The 27,942-nt window shown below is 36.9% G+C and overlaps 2 protein-coding genes across 2 annotated transcripts in view; both read left to right on the top strand.

The window, feature by feature from the left end:
• The window catches only part of LOC128227200 (gem-associated protein 5-like), a 143,680-nt gene that overhangs the window by 12,071 nt on the left and 103,667 nt on the right, over positions 1-27,942 (top strand). Inside the window, exons 9-18 of the mRNA XM_052937500.1 lie at positions 4,660-4,736; positions 5,000-5,133; positions 5,479-5,558; positions 8,993-9,186; positions 9,590-9,732; positions 10,469-10,640; positions 13,001-13,084; positions 15,044-15,214; positions 16,081-16,230; positions 16,918-17,031. Of these exons, the coding sequence (XP_052793460.1) occupies positions 4,660-4,736; positions 5,000-5,133; positions 5,479-5,558; positions 8,993-9,186; positions 9,590-9,732; positions 10,469-10,640; positions 13,001-13,084; positions 15,044-15,214; positions 16,081-16,230; positions 16,918-17,031 (1,319 nt within the window). The remainder of the gene's footprint in view (positions 1-4,659; positions 4,737-4,999; positions 5,134-5,478; positions 5,559-8,992; positions 9,187-9,589; positions 9,733-10,468; positions 10,641-13,000; positions 13,085-15,043; positions 15,215-16,080; positions 16,231-16,917; positions 17,032-27,942) is intronic.
• LOC128227201 (uncharacterized) lies at positions 1,579-3,922 on the top strand. The gene is made up of 2 exons (XM_052937501.1): positions 1,579-1,739; positions 2,093-3,922. Exons 1-2 carry the CDS (start codon positions 1,596-1,598, stop codon positions 2,264-2,266), a joined length of 318 nt encoding a protein of 105 aa, XP_052793461.1. The 5' UTR covers positions 1,579-1,595; the 3' UTR covers positions 2,267-3,922.

Here is a 27,942-nt window from a genome sequence, read left to right as displayed (position 1 = left end):
CCTTTCCTTTAATCACAATGGCCTATTCACCTTTTCATCCGTCAAGAAAAATGTATAAATATATACTGCTCAGTACTATGTTTTACTGTTACTTTGTCCTTCCGTTCGTCCGTCAGATCGTCCGTTCGTTCACCCATGTATCCATCTATGCATACGCCTGTACAGTCGTAAATACAAAAAGCTATATTTTGTGGTTTGGGCTATGGTCAGTGATAGGCTTTGAGGGTTTCATTTAATTGTTCAGTCTGTCATTGTTGGATAAAACCATACAAGTGGATAGTGGGGTTAAAAATATTGTGGGATTAAAAAGATAAAAATACAAGAACCCAGAATATATGTCTCGTCTCGTAAGACGACCGTCCTAACACAATCCGTCCGTTCATCCTTCCATTGACCCATTAGTATATCCATCCAATTGTCCTTCCGCCCATCACTCCGTTCCTGTCGTGATTTCATTCCTCCCTCCATCCCCTCTTCCATCCACCCGTACGCAAACCAATCTACCCAACAGTCCGTCTTTACTCCGTCCAGCCAGCTGCTGTTTCAACGCATCTATCTCGCTAAAAAGACGCTTCTCATCTCCATGGGCCCTTTTTTCTTCAACTTGCCGTCGTAAAATGTCCCTCTCTTTCAGCAGTTCGTCGAAGTCAAATTCGTTCGATTTCTTTGTCGATTTTGCTCTTGGAGTAAGTTCTAGCAATTCACGAGACAATAGCTCACCCTTTTCCTCTAGGTCACGGATGGAACATTCAACATCCTCCGCGTTCTTCAATCTCGCACCACCAGACGCCATTTTTCAAATTTAATATCTTATATCTTCAAATTTAATATCTTAACAATGACCGCTCGGCAGGAGGCGCGCTTAACAATGATTTGAGCGCTAAAAACAGCGCCACCTATTAGAGAATTATGGGAAAGGAGTGACGTTAGAGAGCGCTTAATAAATATCGTATTTTTGGATAAATACTTAAAACAGGCTTGGAAGGAATGACGAAATTCTGGCAAATCATCTTGCAAATGCTCAATCAAACGCAAATTACACTTCGTCGGATATTCAAAACGCACTGTTGGGTATCTGCGCCGATCAAGTTGTCAGTACAATCATATCTGACTGTAAACTATCTGGTTTCTTCTCTATTCTGGCTGATGAGGCAACTGACGGTGCAACAAAGAAACAACTTTCTGTTTGATTTCGTTTTGTTTCAAAGGTAGAAGAGAAGCATGTCGTTCGTGAACAGTTTTTAAGGTTTGTTACTTGCACTTGGCAATAAAGGGAGTATATTTGGCACAATGCATACTCGAATAACTGCAAGGCACTGGCTTAGATATTTTGAACATTCGGGGCCATTGTTATGATGGCGCAGAAACATGGTGGGCAAGTGCTATTGTGTTCAAGCACTCATCCGGATAACCACTCGCTAACTACACCCATTGTAAGTCGCATTGCCTAAACCTGTCATTGGCCCATAGCTCCAAACTTCAATGCGTCAGAACCATGATGTCTACAGTGCAGTGCATTTGCGTTTGACTATTCTGCAAAACGCCTCACAGCATTTGCAGATGAACTGGCAGAAGACGTTGTTACAAAGCAAGCGATGGAAGGCCGACAAAAGTTGAAGACCTTGTGTGAAACAAGGTGGACGAGCAGGGCAGATGCGCTTCGTACATTCAAGAATGCCTACCGCGTTGTCTTCCATGCCCTTTATCAGGAAGCTGTGACCTTAGCTGACGAGTACCAGGTACATACTACCTGTATTTGCATGTTGATTGCATGTGGTTGCCGATAAATATATGTATTGATCCATTGGTGCATATAGCAAAGCGTCTTAACGCAATAATTAACAATTCAACGACAAATGATAAAAAACGTATTTGTAACAGTTCGAAATGCATCGTGTTTTTGCCAGACTGCAGACTGATAATTTAAAAAAATGTGCTAGCTGCTTTGATATTTCGATATACATTTAATGAGATCCGTATTCAGATATACGCGGTAAACTTCTATTAGGTATTTTGCTTTCTTTTACCGAATGGTTTAATCGATTCGGCCATTAACGATATCGATCGAATGTTATATTTTTGTTTTACCTAGATTTACCCAACAGTGCCACGACAAGCAGCCAGACAGAGGAACAGGGCGAACTATGGTGTACAGGACCCGAGTCGGTATTGGAAAGTTTCCTTCTTCTATGTTTTTGTTGACCACCTGCTTCAAGAAATGGATACCCGTGTCCTGAAGAATGAAGAGCGCTTCCAGGCTCAATAGTTAATTGCGACCAAATTTGAAGGTTTCCAGCCGGCCAATGTGGACAGGATCTACGAGGCCTAAGAACCAGACATAACCAAGACTCAGCAAGAGTTCAGCGATGAAGGAAGGAGGTGGATTCTGCGATAGCAGGTGAATGTTGCCTTCGACACTGCTGGCGACACTCAACAAGACATCGGAGGCAGCTTATCCCTGCATATACATTATACTGCAGATACTGCTGACCATGCCTGCCACATCCGCCTCATGTGAGCGCTCCTTCGGTTCCATGAGGCGTATCGAGACATTCGTTCTACAATGACCGGCGAGAGGCTATTCTCACTTGGCGCCCTCCATATTCATCGCGATGTTGAGATAGACATAAATAAAATCATAAACACTTTTGCTTCAGTCAAATGCAGGAACTTGGATTTCTTTAAAAGACCCTCGATATATCATCGTAAATAAAACCAACTGGACACGCTTGTTTAACCATTACATATTTTCCATTTTGAAGCTTGTTTGACAAATTGGTATCAAAGCTTTGTATTTCAGTTCTGTTACTGTACATCATACGTAAAACAAAAATAAATTTTAGTCAAGTGCATTATGATGCTATTTTTGATGACTAAAACGGCTCCAGATACACGCCAAATCGCACCATATCGGATCTATTGTTTAAAAAAATCTCAGGGGAGGTCCCCCAAACCCCCCTACCAAGTGGGCCTATACTTCATAATAGGCCCAGCTACGCCCCTGAAAGTGGTATAAATTACTTTATAATGTGTTACAATTTTTATAATTAAATCAATCATAGAGGTAGCAAAAAAAGGTTTCTTTAGGATTAAGTTTATTTTCTCAGTTCTTATAATAAATTTATTATTTTTCATAGCCTTTTTTTATTTTATATTTATTTTTGCTCTGCAAATTTTATCCGAGTCAACTGCCTTGGTGTGCCTCAGTATGGCTATGGCCCTGAGAACATTCGGTTTATTCTGCTGATATTTTGTTATTGTTATTAAGGTATTGTCACACAGTCAGGAAGATATATAACAGCAGTTAATCAATTGTTTTCTCAAAAGCTAAATTGTAATATAAGTGTGGGATAAATATCATGGGTTAAATGTACTTTTGTTCCGGACATGTTTTTTTACTTGTTGAATAACGAGTTTATCATGGATACTTTATTTCTTCACTTGAAATTCAATGTAATTAGATCAGGCAATGTTGTCTTCATGTTCTGGAGGAAATGCTGTTGAAATGTCTTCATGAAATGTTTTCATTGTGTAAATTCAATATCATTAATGTAAATTGGATTCTTGCTGGGTGTCAGCTCAATTTCAAATGCTCATTAAACATTCTGCTGTACTGGCAAAACCTAGTTGTACTTTTGTTGGAGCATTCATCTTTCATACCCTCACAGTGTTTTTTTCCACCTTCCACCAAAAAGAAACACTGCCTTACCTTAATAGAGATAAAGTGGGAATGAAGCGATCTAGTGGTACGAGTGTCTGCCTCCTGCCCAAACAGTTCTTGGTTTGTTCATTCACAGAGTGTTTTCTTTTTAATATGCATGTAGACTTATTTACTTGTTCCTATGTGAAAGCTGAGGTCAGACAAGACCTACAGGTGGTTCCATAGAACCTTGGGAACTATACGGGCTTTAGACCTGTGGGATGTCTGGACAAAAACTCCTTCCTGTGATGTTTATGTCATATGCACGTAAACTGCCCGTAAATCACTGACCGAGTCATAATCTAGAGCATTTCTCCCAAACAAGTTGACACGATCACACCCATCGGATTAAGACGACCATCTGCTTTGTTTCGCTACGATGAACACTCAATATAGCGCTTGTTATCGGTCCAAACACATTGATTATCAAAGGAGACATATTTTGCTACCTTTAAGATTAAAATATTTTGAACAAAAATTTTCTTAAAAAATGAATTATTATTTTTTCTATGTCGTAAATAAAACTTATTAACACATGTAATGGAATGTGTCCTGTTTGTCGGCTGCAGATCAAACAGTACAATTTGTGACGTCACAAAGATGCACTGCAATGGTTTGTATTTAAATAGGTCAATAAAACACCGTATGAACCCACTTAACTGCCAAAATTGCGTCTAGGCTGGTTCAAACATACCATACAATCGGAAAATAAAAAATCAATAATCCTAAACAAATGAACAAATTTAGTTGATAATTGACTGTTTAGCTTTAACGTTATCACAGTTTTGGAGAATTTCAAGTGCTTGATTTGCTTTAAAAATCGACCCCGTCTTATTAACGAGTCGAGACAAAAACACCAGATTTTATAGGCAAAGTTAGGGGGTCGTCTTATAAGCGGATCACCTTATAGTAAGGAAAATATGGTATATACTAAGCTAAACTTTTACTTCCATTGATAGACCTCCTCAGATATCGACAACCTACCACAGACGTACAGTGTATGTGGTATCATGGGGCCCAGCGTCAGCAGCGTGGGGTATGTATTCACTCTACTGCTATGATGCAAGTTTGACATCTTAAAAGGTTTGCCAAGAATTTTTGACAGTACTGTTATTTTATACTTCCTGTTTACAAAAGAAAACAGTTGTTATAAAAACAGTCAAATAAGATTATGTTGGTGCTGTGTAAGTTGTAGTCATAATCAGGGTTGTGCAATACTAAATTGTGATAAACAGGTTATTTTTTTAGTTTTGTTTTACTTAAATGAATTAAAAAAATATGTCATTTTCTCATTAACAGGTGAAGGAGAGAGCAGTGGTTACCATGTTTACAGTTGTGGGGATGGGAACATTCTAGAACACCGACCACACAAGCTGGACAGTGAGGCTGCCCAACTGACCACACTCATTACCAGAACAAACCCAGACTATAGGGTTTGTAATTGTACAAACAGGGACATAGTTAGTCCAAAACAAATGTGTAGGCCCATAGCTGAGACTGGGAGGCATGCTACAATGGGAGAACTTCATTATGAAGTGTTTTCCGCCAAATTTAATATTTGAAAAAACATGATTTGGATGAAATGATAAGCAGGTCTGGGCCTACAGCCTCAGTGGTGTGGCCTCTTTATTTTGGAAATGCAAACTGGAGTATAACTATTTAACTAAAAAAGACATTTTGAACTTTCCAAAGGTAGATTTTAAGACACTGAGGTTGAAATATTATAGCATTAAATGAAATTCTTAGTCTCAATATATGATTCAAAAGCTCTGTTTCAGAGTGGCGGGAAAGTTCCTACTCGCAGTGCAATAAGCTGGAATCCAGACCACACTGCTGTTGCCATTGGTAACGATGATGGGTAAGCTTGCCTTAACTGTTTTTTAAGGCTGTAGCATGTTTTTTTTTAATGCCCTTGCAGTGTGCAGAAAATAAGATTAAGTTTGAAATAGTATTTCTTTAACATACAATATCATGATTGACATTGTAGAAGGCAGAGCAAAGTGGTTAAGCTTTTGTTCACCGGGTTGTCTGGCAACCACTCTGTGTGTGACTAACTCATTGATGGTTTGCTAAGTTTAACATCTGTTTGCTGGAATATATTTTCATTCATAGATCAACACTTGCACTGAATTTCCCCTGGGTCAAGGTTCACTCTTACTAAAAAGGTATCACCAGACATCGCGAAAACCGTCAGTCCAACAGTTCTGACCGGTAAATTTTGACTCGGTTCGACTAAATTTGTTATGGGGTCGGTCAATCTGACCAACAGTTTTCTCGGCCAGGTGTAAAAAATAATGAAGATTTAATCTTTATCAATTATCAAACACTGCTTAAGAGTTAGCTCAATTTATTTTGTTTAACAGACAATCAAGTTTTTAGCTCCACTGGCCGAAGGCCATGGAGCTTATGTCGTCACAGATTGTCCGTCGTGAGTGCGTGCGTGCGTGCGTAAACTTTTACTTTAAACGACATCTCCTCTGAAACTGATAAGCTGATTTTGACAAAACTTCACAGGAATGTTCCTTTGGTGGTCCTTTACCAAAATTGCTCAAATGGTTCCGGTCCATTGCACAATATGGCCGCCAGAGCTAAAAATAGCAAAATCTTTAAACGACGTCTCCTCTGAAACGGTTCGGCAGATTTTGATGAAACTTGACAGTAATGTTCCTTGGGTGGTCCTTTATTAAAATTGCTCAAATGGTTCTGGTCCATTGCACAATATGGCCGCCACAGCTAAAAATAGCAAAATCTTTAAACGACATCTCCTCTGAAACGGATAGGCAGATTTTGATGAAACTTGACAGAATTGTTCCTTGGGTGTTCCTTAACCAAAATTGCTCAAATGGTTCCGGTCCGCTGCACAACATGGCTGCCAGGGCAAAAAAATAGAAAAACCTTTAAAGAACATCTTCTCAGAAACCGATGATCAGATTTTGATGAAACTTAACAGAAATGTTCCTTGGATGGTCCTTTATCAAATTTGCTTCAATGGTTTCGGTCCACTGCACAAGATGGCCCCCAGAGGTAAAAATAGAAAAACCTTTAAACGACTTCTCCTCAGAAACCGATGATCGTATTGCAATGAAACTTGACAGAAATGTTACTTGGGTAGTCCTTAACCAAAATAGCCCAAACAGTTCTGGTCTGCTGCACAACATGGGCACCAGAGCTAAGAATAGAAAAAAACGTTGAACTACATCTTCTCAGAAACCGATTATCAGATTTTGATGAAACTTTACATAAATGTTCATCGGGATGCCCTTTAACCAAAATTGCCCAAATGGTTCCGCTGCACAACATGGCTGCGAGAGTTAAAAATAGAAAAACCTTTAAGGACTTCTCGTCCGCAGTCTTCACGAAAAACATTTTAACCTACTAGCCAGTTGGACTAGCATAATGGCATATTTTACTAGTCCGAATGACAATCTAGTAGTCCGACTATTTTGCCACATTATAAAACTGTATGCTTGAGGTAAATACCTATTTCAATTGAGCAGCTTGCAGTTTGAGTAAACATTTCTTTATTATGATGCTCATGCAGTGATAGGGAGTGACATCCTTCTGTTGGGAATAGTGCTCCTTGTTTTTCAGAACCTATGGGTACTATGTAAAAACAAAAGGCATCTTGCTTGAATAGACTGTAATAATATCAACATGGTTAGAAAAGAAATGCCATGCTTCAATAGCTTTGATTACATTTTACTACTGAATTACCTCCCTTTAATAGAAAAAAAAATAATGTCATTTTTCACGTATAGCATCTTTAAATAATTTTTAAACAATAATAATTTATGAGTAAACATATAAGCATAAAGTTCTCACAAAAAGATCAATTTAAAAACCTTACATTTATACATAGGAAAGTATATATAGACTGAACATTAATTTTCGTTTAAGTGACAGTCTGAAAGTTTATGAAACAGCTATTTTTAGTAACTTAAATGGCCGAAAAGTGTAAGTGAAACACCAAGTCGATTCTATCTCGTCAGTTCTTGTTCAGGTTAGATATTTGCTTCATAATCTATTCAGATTAAATGTTAACCGATGATCAGATTTTGATGAAACTTGACAGAAATGTTCCTTGGGTGGTCATTAACCAAAATTTGTTAAATGGTTCCAGTCCACTGCACACCATGGCTGCCAGAGCTAAAAAATAAAAAAAACTTTATAAGACTTGTCGTCGAAACCGATGACCTTTTTTCGATAAAACTTGACAGAAATGTTTGTTTGGTGCTCCTTAACTCAAATTGCCCAAATCATTTCGGTCCACTGCACAACATGGCAGCCAGAGCTATTAAAGTAAAAAATTTTTTTAAATAACTTCTCCTCAAAAATTGATGATTGTATTTCTATGAAACTTGACGAAAATGTTCGTTAGGTGGTCTTTGCTTGAACCTTTTGGCCAGTGGAGCACAGGCACTGATGTGCCTCTTGTTATAAATGAAATTGTCAAATAACCATTTGTTTACGAATCCGATGTCATTTTCCGGTAGTGTAGATGTCGGAATGTGTACCGCACTAAGTCAAACACCATGCAGCATTTGCCTCCCTTTGCAATACATTACCAAATAATGTTTACAACTGTGTATATACTGTGTTTTGAAACTCTAAAATGATAAACTTTTGTCATAAATATTGGAATGCTTTAAATGATAGTTCCAAATGTTCCAAACAATAATTTTATCCTTTGGAACATGTTATTGGATTACAAAACCGGACCGGTACGGTCTGAAAAATACAAATTGCCGACAAAACGACCAATCAGAATTTTCATTACCAGTGTTTTTTAAGTGCGAGTGTCTGTCAAAAAATGGCTACCTTAAGTAAAGCTGGTTTAATAATATTTTGTCAAATAAAGCTCTGTGAACTGTTATTTGTGTTCAAGTTTAACTGGTTAATATCTTAATACGTTTTTATTTCTTGTAAATGTAAAATTAGCAACAAAGGCTTTGAAAAAGCAAGTTTTCAAACAAATATTGTTGTAACGGCAAACTTTCTTTCGGACCAACAAAATATTAGAGGCCGTCGGTCTGAATGACCGAGACTTTTTCTGAACTTTTGCGATGTCTGTATCATGTGTCAAATTTGGGTAATTTATGATTTCTCTGGGTCAAAGCCCGGAAGCCAGGGTCAATTGAAAGCCCTGTTACAATCTTCATTAATGTCCACTCAACTTCTAACAGATTGATAAATGTCAAAATAGGGTTATGCAAGATTTGAAAAGATATGTTTAAACAATGCTGAAGTAAACTTGTGTCATTGAATCATACACATTCTATTTCACACCCTCAGGACAGTGGAAGTTTACATGGGCAGAGAGTTCAGATTGGTGGCTGTTGTCCAGACACATCACAAGCTGGTCAATGTGGTTGCCTGGCACCCTCACATCACCATGGCAACACCGAACAACTCCCCATACAAGCACTACCTTGCCATAGCTTCCAATGAGTCATATATATCTGTTGTTGACCTCAGCAGTTTGTTTGGTATGGGAGCTTGATTTCTTTTGAGATATGAAAAACATGTTACATAGAAATACATGTGGCATAGCAAGTGATAGCAGTTATTGAGTAATTTGATGAAAACAATCGCGTTCAAAAACTTCATATACTATTTTCTACATTTTTATTTGCTCATCAATTCAAATTATTGCCATAGCTTTGTTCTTATACATAGCTGTGTTTCATATCTTTCACTTTCATCTGACATTTTTGATTGCTATCCATAACAGATGAGTCTAGTTCTTTATCACTGTTACATGTGCCTGATTGTTGTCACAGTAATCTGACATTTGAGTGCTCTCCATAACAAATGAGTCTGGTCCTGTATCACCTTTATATGCAACTGATTAATGTAACTGATCTGACATTTGAATGCTATTTATAACAGATGAGTCTGGTCCTTCATCACGGTTACATGTGACTGATTGTTGGCGAAAGTTGGAGGGCCACTCCCACAGAGTTACCGGCCTTGACTGGAGTCCACACACCGACGAACATCTAGTGTCAGTTTCATATGATGGGAAAGCACTGGTCAGTTTTTGTAAAATTAATAGTGCATAAAAAATTTTACTTGAATTTCTTAGCAATGAAATATACTAATAATAAAAACTGTAGTCCCCTTTAATTTAAATGTAAAATTTAGTCCTTGATGCTTTGCCATGTCTGCTCCTTCAAGTTTTTACAAATGAAGCGCTGTCAACAGAGCTGAGGCTGTGAAAGATGCCACAAAAGTATTTATGATATCTGATATATAGAATAATGAAAAGTGCTGTGGCCAGGACTATAGTGTTGTATTTCATGAGTTAAAAGGTAAAATAGCAATAAAAGGCAATAAAAATATACACAGATGATGGATTTATGCAAGACACCCCTTTTTTAAAACATCCATCCAGTGAGTAGCTGTAATTGTAAACACTGTACATCACTGGAAGCCTAACAAACTCTTGCTGATGGTATTAATGGGTCTACTTTCAATAAAAGAGGTGTAGATAGGTATTGTCAAAGCCATAGTGTTGTTTGAACCTTGTTTACCTTGGAAATAACTAAAAAAAACTGCTAGAAACTTATATTCTAGAAGACATGAAACTACTGGCTACATTACCCATAAGTGAAGCAACGATCATAACTCTGGTTGCAAAAGTTGTGTTACTCCCATTTTCCAACTGATAAAAAAAAACAGACAAGCATTGGCAACGGGCTGTTCTCTTATTTAGTTACTGTATACCACCAGAAAGAGAAAACACAGCAATTGCTTCTACTATTTCAGGTATGGAATGTAGTCAATGGCAGTGTTCTGGCATGTAACCAAGGTCACATAGGTCGTCTGCTGTGTTGTCAGTGGAGCGGCCTTGACCCTAGGGAGGTCATCACTGGGGGAGATGATTTCAGTGCACATATCTGGAGCATTGATGATCATCCTCTACAACCTGGACAGTTAGGTGGGAAACATGCTTGGCTTACAGGCAATTGATTCGATCATTTATAGATCACTGCAATGGCTCTTCTTTTTATCCTACTTCGTGACATATGCAATGTATATAGATATTCAATCCAGCTCCAGCCGCTATCTATAACATGTTTTGACTACATAATGAAAATCCTTTACCTGATATGTTTAATGCCCAGCCTTGCAGCACTCCTGTTTTCAGTTATGCAAATTCAGGAACTCCTACTACATATAGTAAAGCCAAGTAATTAATTGGTGTTTGGATAGAGTCTCCAAGATTGCTGTCTAGTATGTCCATTCATGAATGAGTAGGAGATTCATTTACATTCCTGGTGCCACCTGACAATATTAGTCCCCCTTTATCACGCTAATGTCTGTCTGTTATATAGCGAAGACACGAGAAAGAAATTGAATTATTATTTACGCTCATCTCCTGAGCGAGATTGATATAAGTTAAAATACATTTTGGAAGGGCCAATGCTTGAAATGCACAAACTTCATAGTGTGAAAAATCATGAATTCATCAAATTGTTCAAAATGTTGGTGTGTTTTATGGTTTGAACAGTATAAAATGATAGAGAGATTTTGCATTTGAATAAACAGGAGATTTCAGCAGCATAAAATTGACTATATGTAAAAGTCAGTTTGTTAATTAATCCTTTATTTATGAACGTTATTTGTAAAAATTGAATGCACTGTAAGTGTGATAATTAGACAGCAGCACTCCTGCCCACTTTGGAAAGGTCATATTCAGCTTATTTTAGGCCCTGAAAACATGCAATTAGTTAGATTCTATTTTGATTCTATTTTTGTAATCATTAATTTCCTGTTTACTGAAAGTAAGCTCTTCTTATAAAGTTCATCTGTCAATCAAGTTCATATATCTTTCAAAAACTACATATCTGTGTAAGCCTTTAACCAATTAAGTAACTCTATTAGATTGTGATTTATGATATGTGAGTTTTCTTTGTGAATATTCTGATTAAAAACCAATGCTGACATTATGTTGCTTATCTCAAAAAAGGTTTCATGCTTTTTATCTGAAAAACACCAGGATACTTTTTATTCAGTAAAAGTAACTAATTGATCCTTTGACATGATTAAGCAAATAATAAAGGAATAAATCAACCATGATTCAAAGCCTGTAAAAAGTGTCTAGATGTTGTCATGGTCTTAATGTACCCTGATATAGTCTTGGTTCACCTTTCTTTAGTGGTTACATCTGAAGCACTGTTTGAATCTCTTTAATTCATACTCCCTTGTGGCTAGAATGTGCTGCCTTGAAGAGGGTGCTCCTTGGCAACGTATCGTTGCATAGAAAACCAGCATGTGAAAGTTAAAACATGCAGACTTTTTGAAGGATGGGCGTATCTTTTGCTGCTTTTTGGCATATAATAATCACACAGGATGTCCTTTTGTCCATGCATGGACAATATATATAAATAGGTACAAATGATCAACACATAAAAATAATATGTCTCATGCCAGACCTAAGGTTCCTACCTGAAAGGTCAAGGTCAAACTTACAGGTTATTTGGTGAATTATGCTATTACATAAGGCTTTGTACAAGCTGTATCTCGTCACCTTAGCGTAAGAACTCACTATCTGCTTCTTCTATATGCAGTTATTGGGTTATTGTACTAGGTTGACGATCTTATGCATGGGATAACTACAAAATAAGAAAGTACAAATAGTCACAACATAAAGATGATGTGACACAAGCAAGACCAAAGGTTCCTGCCTCACAGTCAAAGTCACAGGCTAATAAGTAAAAGAATGCAATAAAATTACATATGGTCTTGCCCAGGTTGTTACTTCCTCATGCATGGAACAAATTTTGAAAAATAGCGTTTATGTTTACCGCATTAAAATTGAGTGTCACACACAAAACACAGATCCTTACCTCAAAGATAAATGTCAAGCTTGCTGCTGGCGGTACTTGTTTGATACACAAACTTAGGATCATCACTTTCGAGGCTTTTGTCACTTACAAGTGACAGCTTTGGATCTATTTTTAACTTATTCCAATTTAACCATAAAACACTTCTAAAAAGCAGGTCATTGCTTTGGTGAAAAGAGTTCTAAACTGGTTCTACTGAATAGAACTCAGCCTACATAACTCGCCCCAGGAGTCAGTGCCAACAGCGTGCCAAAACTTTTATGTTGGCCATAAATTGAAAATCATGAAAGATATAAATACTTGGTACACATTTTGTCTATAAAAATGTATCATTTGTATCAAGGATCATAACTCTAAGTATTTGCTGAGATGTTCCCTTTGATTCACTGAGTGAAACAATTGTAAGCATTCATTTGTGACCCTCTAATGGATTTTCATTATTATTTGACAGAACCTAAGAAGAAAAAGAAAAAAGGGAAAGCTGATAAGTGTAAGCCAAAAGATGGTGACTCAGCAAGTGGTCAGCAAACTGGAGGTAAGTTGGCCCACCAGTGGTCACTCAATGAGTGTCCATCAAACTGGGGGTTAGTTAGCCAAACAGTGGTCACTCAGCAAGTGGTCAGCAAACTGGAGGTAAGTTGGCCCAACAGTGGTCACTCAATGAGTTTCCATCGAACTGGGGTTTAGTTAGCCAAACAGTGGTCACTCAGCAAATGGTTAGCAAACTAAAGGTTAGTTAGCCATACAATGGTCACTAAGCAAGTGGTCAGCTAACTGATGGTTAGTTAGCCAAACAGTGGTTAATAAGTAAGTGGTCACCAAACTGGAGGTTAGTTAGCCAAACAGTGGTCACTCAATAAGTGGTCACCGAAAAGGAGGTTAGCCAAACAGTGGTTACTCAGTAAGTGGTCAGCTAAATGATTGTGAGATAAGCCAAATAATGGCCACTCAGCAAGTGGTCAGTAAACTAGAGATTTAGCCAAACAGTGTTTACTCAGTGAACAATCAGCAACTTTGAGATTGGTTAGCTTAACATTTGTCGCTCATCTAGCTGTCAGCAAACTAGAGGTTAGTTACTTTAGAAGTGGTCACTCATCGATCAGTCAGCAAACTGGAGGTTAGTTAACTGGTGGTAATTTTTTTTAAGCCAACCAAGGGTAACTGAGTGAGCAGTCAGAAAACAAGGGGTAAATCAGCCAAACAGTGGTTGCTCATTGAGAGGCCAGCTACCTAAAGGTCAGTTTTAAGCCAAACAGTGTCCAGTCGGTGTATGGTCAGCAAACTGAAGGTCAGTTTTAAGCCAAACAACAGCCAGTTTATAGCTAAAGAAACTTTGAAATTAAAATGATTTTACCAATTGGCACTCAGTTACTGCTCAACCAACTGGCAGCTGGACAGAGGTCAGCTTTGGCAGGTGGATTATGGTCAGTCCACATCAGTGGTTGTCAATGTCTCCAGAATGACAATAGATGCTAATGCTCAAGTGTTAGTAGAAAGTTGTCAGTGTGTCCGGAATTACCATAGATGACAATGCTTATATGTTAGTTCAGTGGAAACTCACTAAACCGGATCTCCACAAAACCGGAATCCTCGGGATACCGAACTTTTTTCAGAGTCCTGTTTTTCCCCTTCTATTTTCAATGTAAAAAAATCCCTACAAAACCGGAACCCCGGAATTCTGGATACCGGACAAAAAATCGAGAAAATTTGTTAGTTGTCAACGTAATTTTACCTCACAAAACCGGACGTTTATTTGTTCAAACATGTCAAAATAATTTTGTGTATTAGGAATTCGCGAATCGCGTGTCACTTTGATTTGACAGCCGGTGTGTCGTTAAATATTACACCTGTGATGTGGTGTTAACTCGATAATGATGATTGCGCTGTGGATTGACTGTCGCGCGATAATCAAACGATAATCAAACTTGTGAAAAGAAAATTGATTGAAACATTAATTTGTTTGTTGCAGAAAATAAAGAACTAGAAACGGATATTTAGTGATCATTTTGGAGGGTTGTTTTATCTAAAGACTTCTATGATTAAATCAAATTAGAGCGTTGTGTTAATTAAATCACAAACATACTAAACAAGCATTAAAATACGCAAGTTGTTTTATTTCAAGACTTGGAAAAAAGATGATGATAAAAACGCAGAAATGTTTAATTATGCTTATCACTTTTGCAAGTGCTTTAATCATGTCTCAACCTCCATATAAACGTCGGAGAATTGAACTGTCCCTAGAGGACAAAATACTTCAAAGGTTAACTCAGTTAATATTTTACGTAAACTTACCCCGTACAACAAATCCCCATTAAACCGGAATCCTCACTAAACCGGAAATTTTGCCCAGTCCGAACCTTGTCTGGTTTAGTGAGTTTCTTCTGTAGAAAGTTGTCAGTGTGTCCAGAATTACCATAGATGACAATGCTTAAATGTTAGTAAAAAGAGCACTAAAGTGATTTATAAGTGAAATTACCAATCTGCACTCCTTCAGGTGCATGTCAGCTAGACAGTGGGCATCTGGATAGTGGTCAGTCTACACCAAGGGTGGTCAGTGTGATGGGAATGACCACAGAGGACAGTGAAGACATTGAGAAGCTGCTGGAGAGGAAGAGGCGGGAACTTTTGGCGAAGGGAGCTGTGGATCAACCTGGCCTAAATATAAGTAAGTCTGGTTCCCTGGTTCACTGATCCATAAAAATATCTTCATACCTCACTGGGAGCAATCTGGTTACGATAATAGGTTAGTCTAGTTCTCAGTAGTTAAGATCTGAGATAAAATATCCCCTAACTTAATGAATATGCACACATCTTAGCTTAGCTCTGTATAGTTAATTGATTTGACCTTTATTTGTATCAATATCTAAATAAAAAATTAACCATACATGGTCCCGGTATTGTTTTTTATATTATACACACCAACAGTTGTAATGTATGTAGAATAATAATTGTTTTAGTGTAACAACGCAAATATATTCCACCTCATGAACACCAAAAGTAAATAATTCACTCACCTCTGATCAAATACTAGGTCACAAGGTCAAATTTTAGGAAATATTTGCCCCATGTCATGAATTCATTTTTTTCTTATAATGTCAATAAAACTTTGTCAGATTACTGTTCTCAGTGTTGTCTAGAACATTTGTGCATATGGGTTGCCTCAGATCAAGTACTAGGTCACTGGGTCAAATCTAAGGAAATATTTTCCCCATGTCATCAACTCATTTTGTTTTTATGAAACTTTTACAGTTCTTTTTTATGCGGGATCATTAGTCACATTTAAGCAATATAGAATATATAGCAAAAAAACCCTTTTTTTTTTTCATTATACTTTAAAACATCCGTCGTTAATGCTGGGCTACCGCATTGGCGTCTTGTTATTTCACTTAATTGATCATTCTCCATAAATCATCTCAATGCATAATTTTTTTTATATCCTGTGAAACTATCCTGCAGGCATTGTCAGTATTTCTTTCCTTGGTTTCTGAAAAAAAAACCTGACGGCTGATTGAAAATTTTGATTTGCTTCAGAGCAAAACAGTAAGGTCACTGAGGATGGAGACAGGTCAAGGTCACCAGAACCAGTTGCTAGGGAACAGCCATCGGTTGGTAGGGAAACACAAGGACAAGCTTTTGTGGTGGAACCAACAAGTGGAACTTCGAAAAAGGGAGATAAATTTGGTATGTTTGTTAACTAGAGATGTAAGTGAAAAGAGAATTGTGCATTGTTTCTCCAAGATCAATCAAAGAATGGATCAGTTATAAGGCTACTTACCGATCGCAGACCGATAAATGCAGGTTTAAATAGGGGAAATGTTGTCAAAGCATCTGTTAACAGGAAAAAACATCTTCAAATAATGGATGATGAATAATGAGTTTCTAAATGCATTGTAATTTTTATATGAATTCTGGAGATAAGGACAAATGCGACAATTCTGGCTAGACATTCTGCTTTTGTTTGTCATCCATAAAAGTCAACTAGGAATATTGATAACTCTGTTTTGTCTCATGATTAGTGGAAATCTACCATATTTTCAAGAAATGTTCAAAGGAAGGTATTTTACTGCTATATAATTTACAGTAGATCAATTGTTTTCTACTCATTTTCAGGCCTTAATGTTGTACTTTTGTACAGATTTAAATAAATTTCAAACTCCTTGTTTGTTAATGACATCATATACCTATTTGTTATATATTGGGTTGTAAACATTGTTGCTCCGGAATATATGTAAAGTAAGTATGATACTGTTAAAGATTTAATACAACTAGGCATTTACAGCTCATTAATCTTTTGTGTGTATGATCAAAGACATGGAAATCCTTTGACTATCATAGGTGGTCCTCATGCATATTTCTCTTATTTCATAGACAACAGACGGAAGAAAAAAGCAAGGTCATTTTTCCCAGAGTTGAGCTTGAAAGAAAATCGGGGCAAACAACAGATGCTTGATGATCTTGTTACCTTGGCAACCCTCATTTATGGTATGTATTGAAGAGTAATCAAAGGAAGTAATTCCTGCATGGCTTTGTTGGCCATTAACTTTTTGTATACTTTTTGGATTCTTTCAACATTGAGCTGCAAAAGTGACATGATGTTCCTTAAAGATAGGAATTCCAATGTAATTGTGGTTTAACAAAATATTTATCGTGAACTTTTGACTCTTTTTTTGATATGGCTTCTTGGTAATGGTTTCCCTTGGCAATACTCTTTCATGGATTTTTTTGTAATTATGTGTCAACCCTGATAACTAATGTGGCGGTAACTACATACACGTTTAATGTGGCCCCAATTTTCTGGAATAAAATGTATCAGAAAATTTATGGTTTTATAAGGTCACCTGAGCAGAAGAATTCAAGGGTGAGCTATGGTGATGGTTCTCTGTCTATCATTGTTGACAACATTTTCCATCTCCTCCTAAACCATTGGCCCAATTCAGACAAACTTCACTGAAATGGTCCTTGGTTGTCCTCTTACAAACTCTTGTGGTTTCATGCAGAACCTTGTTGCAAAAAAATGAAAAAAAAATCAAATAAAATCATTGAAATATTCCTTGGTAAACCTTCTTACAATTTTCTTCAAGCCATGCCAGTTCTCATAAAAACATGGCCCCCAGTGATTTGGACTAGTTTTATACTACACTTGAAACCCATTGGCTCAATATTCCAGGGCCTGCCAAAATACTTAGGGCCTTGTGAACATCAAGCCGAGCACGATTGTTACTGATTGTATAATTTTCTTTTATATGTTTAATAAAGTCATGATTACCATTTTTGGTATTTTTCTACGTTATCTCCACTAAAGAAGAGTATTTATATCACATATTTCCCCGTGACAATACCATGTAATTTTTTTTCTGATTTATTTACACGATTAAAGTAAAGATATAAATACATCTATACAAAAACAATAAACAAGCATTTGTCATAGTGCGAGTAACATTAACATAGCACCTAAAATATAAACATAGCATGTGAAAGCACATTAACATGAATTAATCATTAAGCATGTTTTACAATTAAAAGATAATAGCACTACATGGATTTATACATGTAATGACATAATGTTGATGCATTGTAATCATTCCAATTAAACAGCGAATAAAGTAATGGCATGTTTGCTCAAACTCATAGCCAGTGCCATGTTTTGATAATAGTTATGATACCAATCATGCAAGTCTAATCAAAACCTTGTGCGAAATCGAGCGAAGCATAAGAAACAAGGTATGAGATTCTTACCTGAGATCTCGAAAATGACATCGAGCATGGTGAAAATTTGACCCTAGAGATTTAGAGCCATCCGATTCAATTTTACAAAGAATTGATCCTTTTAATCAAGTTTGAGCCAAGGAAGATATCGAGTCAAGCATTATTGAGTTTTCACTATATATGTGAACATGGAACACTTTAAAAACCTTCTTCTCAGAAACATTTAGCCCGATTCTAAAATAAATTTACAAAATGTTCCTTTGGAGACCCTCTACCAAATTCCTTCAAGTTAAAGAGTTGTTGGTTCTTCAAAACATGGCTGCCAGTGGCTGGGATATCTAATGCAGAGTTATATAAGATAAATCTTTAAAAAACTTTTCCACCCAAACTACCTAGAGGCCCAAGGGCTAAGGTTTTGGTTTTATAATTATCAGGTTTATTCTAATCATGCTCTTGGAATCAATGCAATCCTGCCCTCTTGGTCATTTGTTTAACATTGACTTAAAAAAGGAAATATGGAAGAATTTTTCTCTTTAAATTTGCAATACTCATAGCTAAGAAATTTACTGTGTTGCCTATCTTCAAATCCCCTTATTTCCATAGCAACCATCACTTTCCATAGCAACCACAAACTTCCATAGCAAAATCTTTGATTGATCTATGACCTTTTTAGCAGCAGCTTGCTTCCCTAGCAACTATGTATTCTATGAACAACCATGGACCTCATTCGCAACCATCAAATTATTAATAAACCAAAACTTTTCTTAATGACCATTGACAACCTAGACAATGGCTTGCTTTCAAATTAATCGTCACATTTCTTAGCAGCAAAGAAGCATCCACTAACTCTCTGACCAACCTTCTTTTGTACTAGCAATGTATGACTTGCTTTATAGGGCCATATGACCCTATTGTTTTATGCCTCTAGAAAGAGTGAGCTGAAGTTCAATAAAAAAAACACGACTCTAATCAGAATAGGGTTTGATGTATTATAATCATGTAAGCTATATATCTATTTCAAAAAATTAAGTCTGGAATGAAAATGACAAGAAGACAACATCCTGGAAAATGTTCTCTTGAATCGAATTATTTCATGTACGCATCATTCAAGGAATCTAATGATATCATATGACACAATACATGGTCTACGTGCTTCATAGCAGGAGTCAAATATTCATTCAGTTTTGATGCATGCTTAAGTGGCATGTGGTCTTGCTATAAATTTACGAAGTTACAATTTGAAACAGGCAATAAAGTTGTATTTTTAGCATCAGATAAAAGGTGTGTACTATTACAATTGTTCATGCCTTCTTTTGTTAATACATATGGACAGAATGTATATTTGCTCTTTGCTCACTGAAAGAAGAAGGCTAGTACAGTAGCCCTTTATTCATAGGCATCAGTCTTCGTTGGTTCAAGTATTGCCTGACGGCCACTTGCAAGTAGAACAAGTCTTGATAGAATATTCTGTAAATCATGATGATATTGTGTGCAAGACCCGGGTCTAGTCCGTTGGTCAAGGTGCCAATAAATAAAATAATTCATGTTTTGGCTTTTCTGGCTTGTTACTTGGAAATGCATTAGAAGATTTTAATTTATCCTGGCATACTTCACCATCAGAGATCTATTACAGAAGTTCTTTTGCCCTGCTCCCCCCTCCAACAAAACATCCACACTCATATTTACACTTCCTTTTTGGTGGTGAGCCCAATGCCCTATCATGTGAAAGACCAATATTTCCATTGAAGAATAACGCATCTCTATACCCTGAAGAATGTAAGAATAATCCATCAGGTAAGATATAAAAGTGTTAAGTGTCTGTGAAAAGTGATACTGACCTCACACTACGTCATGACTGCTTGTTGTCATGACATTCTCTTATTATTGTTCATCTGATCAGATTTCATCATGTCAATTCAAAAATACTGTCATTGGCACCAACACAGTGCTTAGTGAGAAAGACATTCAGCTCTACGTACAAAAAATAACAGGAAGTTAAAGTCATGAATTGAGAGTTTTAGGTTCTGAGCTGTCTTTGCTTACGCTTAGGTGATTTCTTTTTTCCAAATAAAGATATAATGGACTCAATGATAAGAGGTTTTATGTACCGTAGACAATTGCTTTTTCATGCAAAAAAAAAAATGAATACACAATACAAAAGATATTAGACCTAAAAAAAATGGTTTGTGTATAGGGTTACATCCTTTTCAAAAACAGGCAGGGTAGGTAGGCTTTTAATATTATTATTTTTTTATTACGCTTTATGTGAGAATGTTATCGTCATCATTGGGGAATGGTGCTTAAGTAATCTTCTGTATAAAGCTTGAATGGTTTTTAACAACATATTAAAACACAAACTTTAAAAAAAGAACAGTTTAAAAAAAAAAATATCTTGTTTTATCAAAAAATGATAAAAAAGTAGGGTGGGTGTCTATTTCATAGGTAGGGCCGTGTAACCCAAACCAAAAGTGTTTTTATTAGGCCTTCGTGTATAAAATAGCCCCCCCACACCCCTTCACTAAGGAGCTTACATTGCCAAACATTGGGGTTGCTAAAAAGACCAATAACTTCCATATCTTCAATAACATCTGTAAAGACTGTAATATCAATTTAGACTTTTAAGGGCATAGACCTTCTAGAAAAAGATTGATTGCCATAGAAATATATGGTGTTTTACCTTGTCCATCAATTGAAAGTGGTTCCCTAATAGAACTTTGTTTATTCTCCATCTCAATTACCAAATCAATCAAAGTGCTGAAAGCGCTGCAAGACTGTCAGTGATGTAACTGACGCAAGCAAACACTACCGCAAAGTTCTTTCAAATGAAACGTGATCAAATGATTTTATACAAATGATGAACACTCTTTAAGGAAGATGAAGAAGGATAAATGTGATTATAATAAGCACAAATATATTGGCCCTACTTAATCATGTATCCAATGGCCTACAAGTTTCCTAAGTTTTAACCGCTTTAAATTAGTTAAATGCATATTCCTTATGTTAAAATTGCTTCAATTTATGACGTCGCTTTTAACAGTTTCAGTAAGCAATTACATTCCTTCATTTCATTAGGGTCTGTTGAAGCCAATGTCTTTAAAATGCAAATACAATACAAACTATTACCAAGATTCAAGGGACAAAATAAAAATATAACTTCAAAATGATGCTCTTTCAAGCCTAAAAATGCCTCCCAGAATTTCTATCAACAGAGTCCACATATCTACAAAAATGATTTTGTGCTCGAGTTACTTTCTCTGATATAAAAGTGAAAACAAATCTGCATGGTGCTGTAGCATACCATGAAAAAAAACAATATCTTTAAAATATGTTTCTAGTTTGTTTTTATTATAAAAGTGTTAATAAATCTGCATGGTGCTGAAGAAAAAAAACTAATGTCTTAGATTTTAAACCTGCAGCATTAATTAGCGCCATGCTGTCAAGAATGTCTGGACTATTGAATGAAATATGCATGGACCGAAATGACAGCTGGTTTTTCATTGACAAAAGATGCCTTAGAGGCAGTTTTAAGATTATGCTATTCAAAGTATGAGGGTAGTTGGTAAAGTTTTCAATCGTATTCAGATGATGGCTGATATTTGCTGATAAACATGTATCCTCTTAGCAGCAGGGAATAAGTAAATGACATAGTTTTAATGACCAATATTGGAGTTGTGACCTTGACCTCCAAATTCAAAGGGGTCATCTGCTGGTCACCCCAAACCTAAATTTCAAGTTTGAAGGCCATGGGTGCAGACTTTGTCGAGTTGTCACACAGGCAAGCTTTTTGCGTTCAATGTCTCTGTGACAAATAAATAGGGCTCACCTACTGGTCAGGCCAAACCCCAAAGTCAAGTTGTTGAAGGGCCATGGGTGCAGGCTTTGTCCAGTCATTATTAGTACAACCTTTAAGCATTCAAGGTCACTGTGACCTTGTCTTTTGACCCAATGACCCTTTAAATCAATAGGATCATCTAATAGTCAGGCTAAGCCTCCATGTTGAGTTTCCGGGCCATAGGTGCAGGCATTGTCAACTTATCAGTCAGACATTCTTTGACACCTTCCTGTTCAAGGTCACTGTGACCTTAGACCATATTACCCCTAAAATCAAAAGGCGTCATCTACTGGTTAAACCAAACTTTCATGTCAAGTTTGACAATAGGTCTAGGAATTGTAGAGTTATCAACCAGGAAAAGCTTTGGTCTACTGTCAGACAGACGGACGTAGCAGCCAACATGTGCAAAGCAATATACTCCTCTTCTTTGAAGGGGGCATAATAAATTGAAATTTATTAAATATTTTTGTTTATTATGTTAATTATCTTACACTACATACAACAAGTTCCATTTTGATATTTTCGAATGCTCATTTATACATGTACATGGGTTTTGATCTGACTATGAACATGAAACTACATAATGATGTTCCCTCCTATCAATTCTAAATTTAAATAACCATGAGGAAAAAAAACATGTTTTCACTGCACCATGAATAAATATGTCAAACAAAATAAATGTCAAGTTATTCCAGATTAATTTAACACTGATCTTTTGATGATTTCCGTGCATTCCTGACTGCAGGTTTTTCCCATTTTTCCACACAGTTATTATGCCCCCCTTCAAAGAAGAGGGGTATATTGCTTTGCACAGGCATGTCGGTATGTCGGTCGGTCGGTCCGTCGGTAGACCAAAGCTTGTCCGAGTGATAACTCAACAATTCCTGGACGTATGGTCATCAAACTTGACATGAAGGTTGGGCCTGACCAGTAGATGACCCCTATTGATTTTAGGGCTCATCAGGTCAAAGGTCAAGGTCACAGTGACCTTTAATGGAAAAATAATTTTAAAGCTTGTCGGAGTGATAACTCAACAATGCCTAGACCAATGGTCATCAAACTTGATATGGAAGTTGGGCCTGACCATTAGATGGCCCCTATTGTTTTTGGGGGTCATCGCGCCAAAGGTCAAGGTCACAGTGACCTTGAATGGTAAAAGGATGTCCGAGTGATAACTGGACAATGCCTGCACCCTTGGCCTTCATTCTTGACTTGGAGGTTGGGCCTGACCAGTAGCTGACCGCTATTGTTTTTGGGGCTCATCGGGTCAAAGATCAAGGTCAAAGTGACATTGAATGGTAAAAGGTTGTCCGAGCGATAACTCAACAATGCCTGCACCCATGGCCCTCATAATTGACTTGGAGGTTGGCCTGACCAGTAGACGAACCCTATTGTTTTTTTGGGGGTCATCGGGCCAAAGGTCAAGGTCAAAGTGACCTTGAATGGTAAAAGGTTGTCCATGTGATAACTCGACAATGCCTACACCCATGGCCCTCAAACTTGACTTGGAGGTTGGGCCTGACCAGTAGATGACCCCTATTGTTTTTGGGGGTCATCGGGCCAAAGGTCAAGGTCACAGTGACCTTGAATGGTAAAAGGTTGTCCGTGTCATTACTCGACAATGCCTGCACCTATGGCCCTCAAACTTGACTTGGAGGTTGGGCCTGACCAGTAGATGACCCCTATTGTTTTTGGGGGTCATTGAGCCAAAGGTCAAGGTCACAGTGACCTTGAATGGTAAAAGGTTGTCTGAGTGATAACTCGACAATGCCTGCACCCACGGCTATCAAACTTGAATTGGAGGTTGGGCCTGACCAGTAGATGGCCCCTATTGATTTTAAGGGTCATTGGGCCAAAGGTCAAGGTAACAGTGACTTTGAACGATAAAAGGTTGCCCAAGTGATAACTCAACAATGCCTGCGCCCATGGCCCTTAAACTCGACTTGGAGGTTGGGCCTGACCAGTAGATGACCCCTATTGATTTCAGAGGTCAGAGGTCAAGGTCACAGTGACCTTGAAAGCAAACTCGACAATTCCTGGACCTATGGTCATCAAACTTGACATGAAGGTTGGGCCTGACTTGTAGATGACCCCTCTTGACTTTGGGGGTCATCAGGCCAAGGTCAAGGTCACAGTAACCTTTAACGCAAAAAAAGTTAACAAATCTTCTCCCAGTGATATCTCAACAATGCCTGAATCTATGATCATCAAACTTGACATATAAGTTGGGCCTGACCAGGAAATGACCCTTATTGATTTTAGGAGTCATTGGGTCAAAGGTCAGGTTCACAGTGACCTTGAATGCGAAAATGTTTCTAGTGATAATTTGACAATGCCTGCACCCATGGCCCTCAAACTTGACTTGGAGTTGTGTCTGACCTGTAGATGACCCCTTATGATTTAAGGGGTTATTGGATCAAAGGTCAAGGTTACAGTGACCTTGAACGAAAAATGCTTGTCTGTGTGATAACTTGTCAATGCCTGCACCCATGGCCCTCAAACTTAACATTTAGATTTTTGGTGACCAGCTGATGACTACTATGGATTTTGAGGTCATAGAGTCATAACACACTCTATCCTCAAACTTTGAATGGTCATAATCTTAAAACTGCCTCAACGGCATACAATGTTAGCGACAAATCAGCTGTCATTTCGGCCCATGCATATTTCATTCAATTGTCCATATAATCCTGACAACATGGCGCTCAGGGGGGGCATAATGTTTGACAAACATCTCTTGTTTCATATTGGCCTTACAAGGTCAGATCTTGAGTTGGGTCTTCATTGCTGGACACTATCTCTTTATTATACCCCCCAAAACAAAGTTTGGGAAGGGGTATACTGGAATCGGGTTGTCCGTCTGTCCGTCTGTCTGTCCGTCTGTCCGTCCGGTTTTTTTTGTCCGGGATTCATCTTTGTCATTATTGAACAAATCTTTTTCAAACTTTCAAATATTAATGACCATGATGTAAACCTGTGCCTCCGTGGATTTGGTCAGAGTCGCATGATCCTGAGTGGAGTTGTGGCCCCTTAATGAGTTAAATTGGGCAAAATTAGCTTTGTCCAGGATTCTTCTTTGAAGCTATTGAGCAAATCTTTTTCAAACTTTCAAATATTAATGGCCATGATGTAAACCTTTGCCTCCATGAATTTGGTGGGAGTCACATGATACTGAGTGGAGTTGTGGCCCCTTAATGAGTTAAATTGGGTAAAATTAGTTTTGTTCGTCCTACTCCTTCGTCATTTTTGAATGAATCTTTTTCAAACTTTTAGCCATGGTGAGAACATTTGCCCCTGTGATTGTGGTTGGAATCACATGATCATGTCTCCAATTATGGCCCCTGAATAAGTTAAAATAGGCAAAAATTATACAGCTTTGTCTAGCCTAATCCTTGGTCATTTTTTCTCATTTTTTCTATAAATCTTTTTCAAACTTTCAGATGTCAATGACCATGATATGAACTGTTGAATATGTGATTTGGTGCACCTGTATTAATCAGAATGTTTGCATGGCCTTTAATTGATTTTGTCCTTAAAAAGACCATCAAAAGTCCTGAAGTTAGGTGCATACAGGCCTTAAATTTGGCAGTCCCTGATTCAGTAATAGGTATTCTAAATAAACTAAATAAATGTATTGCCTTGTGCTTTCTAATGATACCATAACTAAGGCCAGGGCAAACAACCTAGACAGGGAAGGGTTGGGGAGTATTCGTTAGCCTTTGGCTTACAGTTCTAGTTTCCACAGAAAACACACTGGTGCAAGTTTCACTGCAACAACTGCAAAAAAAGTTATATTATATTCTAACTGAACTCTGCATCAATATTCAATTATATTTTATTGGATTTAGGAAATGTCTTTGTTTTAAAGGGTTCATATAAATTAATGCATTTTTTTTCAATTTAATCCATTATCATGCTGGACTCTTTGACATTGATGGTTAAAACAAAGAAGGCATATGATTTGTGTACAGATTAAACATTATTAATTATAAATATGTTCTTTAATAAATAGACAAGTGGCAACAATTTCCCCAGTTAAAAAGTTTACATTTGCATATCTGCAGATTAATCAATTGCATTTCTTTTGCTTTGATCATTTAAGTCAAATGAGTTAAACATGATAACGCATTAAAATAAGAAATATATTTTTGGGCATCAAATTATAGTGTGTGCCTTCAATTTAGAAATAAATTTCTTCTCAACATATGCTAAATTATAAAAAAAATATATAAACTAAGATTTTGATTATGACATACCTGCATAGTCAGTGGTCTCCATAACTGCTCAGAAATGCTCCCTATGACAAACTAAGTGCTGGTGTATGGCTGTGGAATAGTGCTGCTCCAACCAATAGCGCAATTCTTCCTACAGGTGGACCAGCTCCTCAATATGGTTTCTGTCATGGCAATGATAACAGTATGTAACATGCCCTTTTCTATTTTCCAGAGAATGAATCCTCCAATCTAAATTACAAATTTAAGAACAAATTTATACATATGCAAGTGTAATGTTGTTAAAAACAAACCATTTAGGTGCAACAAAACTATAAGATTTTAGGTGAGAATTGAGCCAAATCAAAACATTTAGTCATTTAAAGCTGCACTCTGACAGATTTACTGTTTTTACAACTTTTGTATTTTTTGTCTTGGAATGATATATTTTTTGCGTAAATATCTGCAAACCAGTGATATAAGACTACTGACAAAATATTACATTGCAGACTTCCATATTTCAGGTCGAAATCTAAGGTTTTATGGCTTAAAGCGTTACTAACGATTTAAGAAAAATGCATAAAACATTTTGAACTTAAATATAAACATTTTCTGACTAATTTATTGTCAGCAATCTTATATGAATGGTTAACATGCATTTTCACATAAATTGGCCCATTCCAAGACAAAAAATAAATAAAGTAGTCAAAATGTTCAAATTGTGAGAGTGCTGCACTCTCAGTCACAGATTGAATGTTTTGACAACTTCTTTTACTTTTTGGCTTGGAATAAGCTAATGAAAAGCAGTATGAAAACTGATGATATAAGACTGCTGACAAAAGATATGATCATGTTTTTTTTATATTTACATTTGTGACTAATTGTTTTATGGTTAAAAGCATTACTAACGCTTTACTAATAATGAGATTTTTGGCATAGAACACCATCTTTTGATCGTATTAAAATAAGAAAGCGTTCCAATATTTTCACTTGTCTTTTTTGACTGTATTAATATAAGAAAGCAGCGATCTACTTTTTCCAGTTGTCTGTTATGACCAGAAATTCGCATAAAATAATTCATTACAAGATCAAGAAATAAAAAAAGAGTTAGTAAAACAGTCAATCTGTGAGAGTGCAGCTTAAACTTTTAAAGTGCATTATCAGCCAAGTGCAGACCTATTCACATCCTGGCTACACAACCAGTACATTCATCAGCTTTACTGATTCGAACCAGGCACATTTATTTTGGTAGACTGGGCATTTTACCAATCTGTGCTGGCCAGTAAAGTTCTCATTTAAAAATTAGAATTCAAAATGTATATACCTAAGTTCATTTTTTGCCAACTCTGTTTCAACTGAACTTCCTAAATGAATGAGAAGTTTCAAAAAATAATTACAATATCTCAGCAAATACCTGCATTTATGTATTTCTTGTGCAATCTGTCAGCTTTGGTAGGCTCATGTTTCATTTTGTCCATCTCAATACTAATAATCTTCTAGTCTGATGTATTGCCATCCGATTTTTAAGTCAGGCCAGGCAGCCATTTCAGCTTTGATCCAGTTGATTGTATCAGATGATGTTAACAATACTAGCCGTGTATCCAGGCACTTCTCAATCTGAAAGTTTACAAAAGAACATGGCCT

Source organism: Mya arenaria, chromosome 3, assembly GCF_026914265.1.
Source record: "Mya arenaria isolate MELC-2E11 chromosome 3, ASM2691426v1".
NCBI classification, from domain to species: domain Eukaryota; kingdom Metazoa; phylum Mollusca; class Bivalvia; order Myida; family Myidae; genus Mya; species Mya arenaria.
This window is presented reverse-complemented; position numbering and strand designations above follow the sequence as displayed.

What these genes read in the sequence shown, in the direction of transcription:
- LOC128227201 (XM_052937501.1), top strand. Translation starts at nt 1,596, where the DNA reads ATGGAAGGCCGACAAAAGTTGAAGACCTTGTGTGAAACAAGGTGGACG. An exon ending in CCTTAGCTGACGAGTACCAG is followed by an intron (nt 1,740 to 2,092) that starts GTACATACTACC and finishes TGTTTTACCTAG; the next exon opens with ATTTACCCAACAGTGCCACG.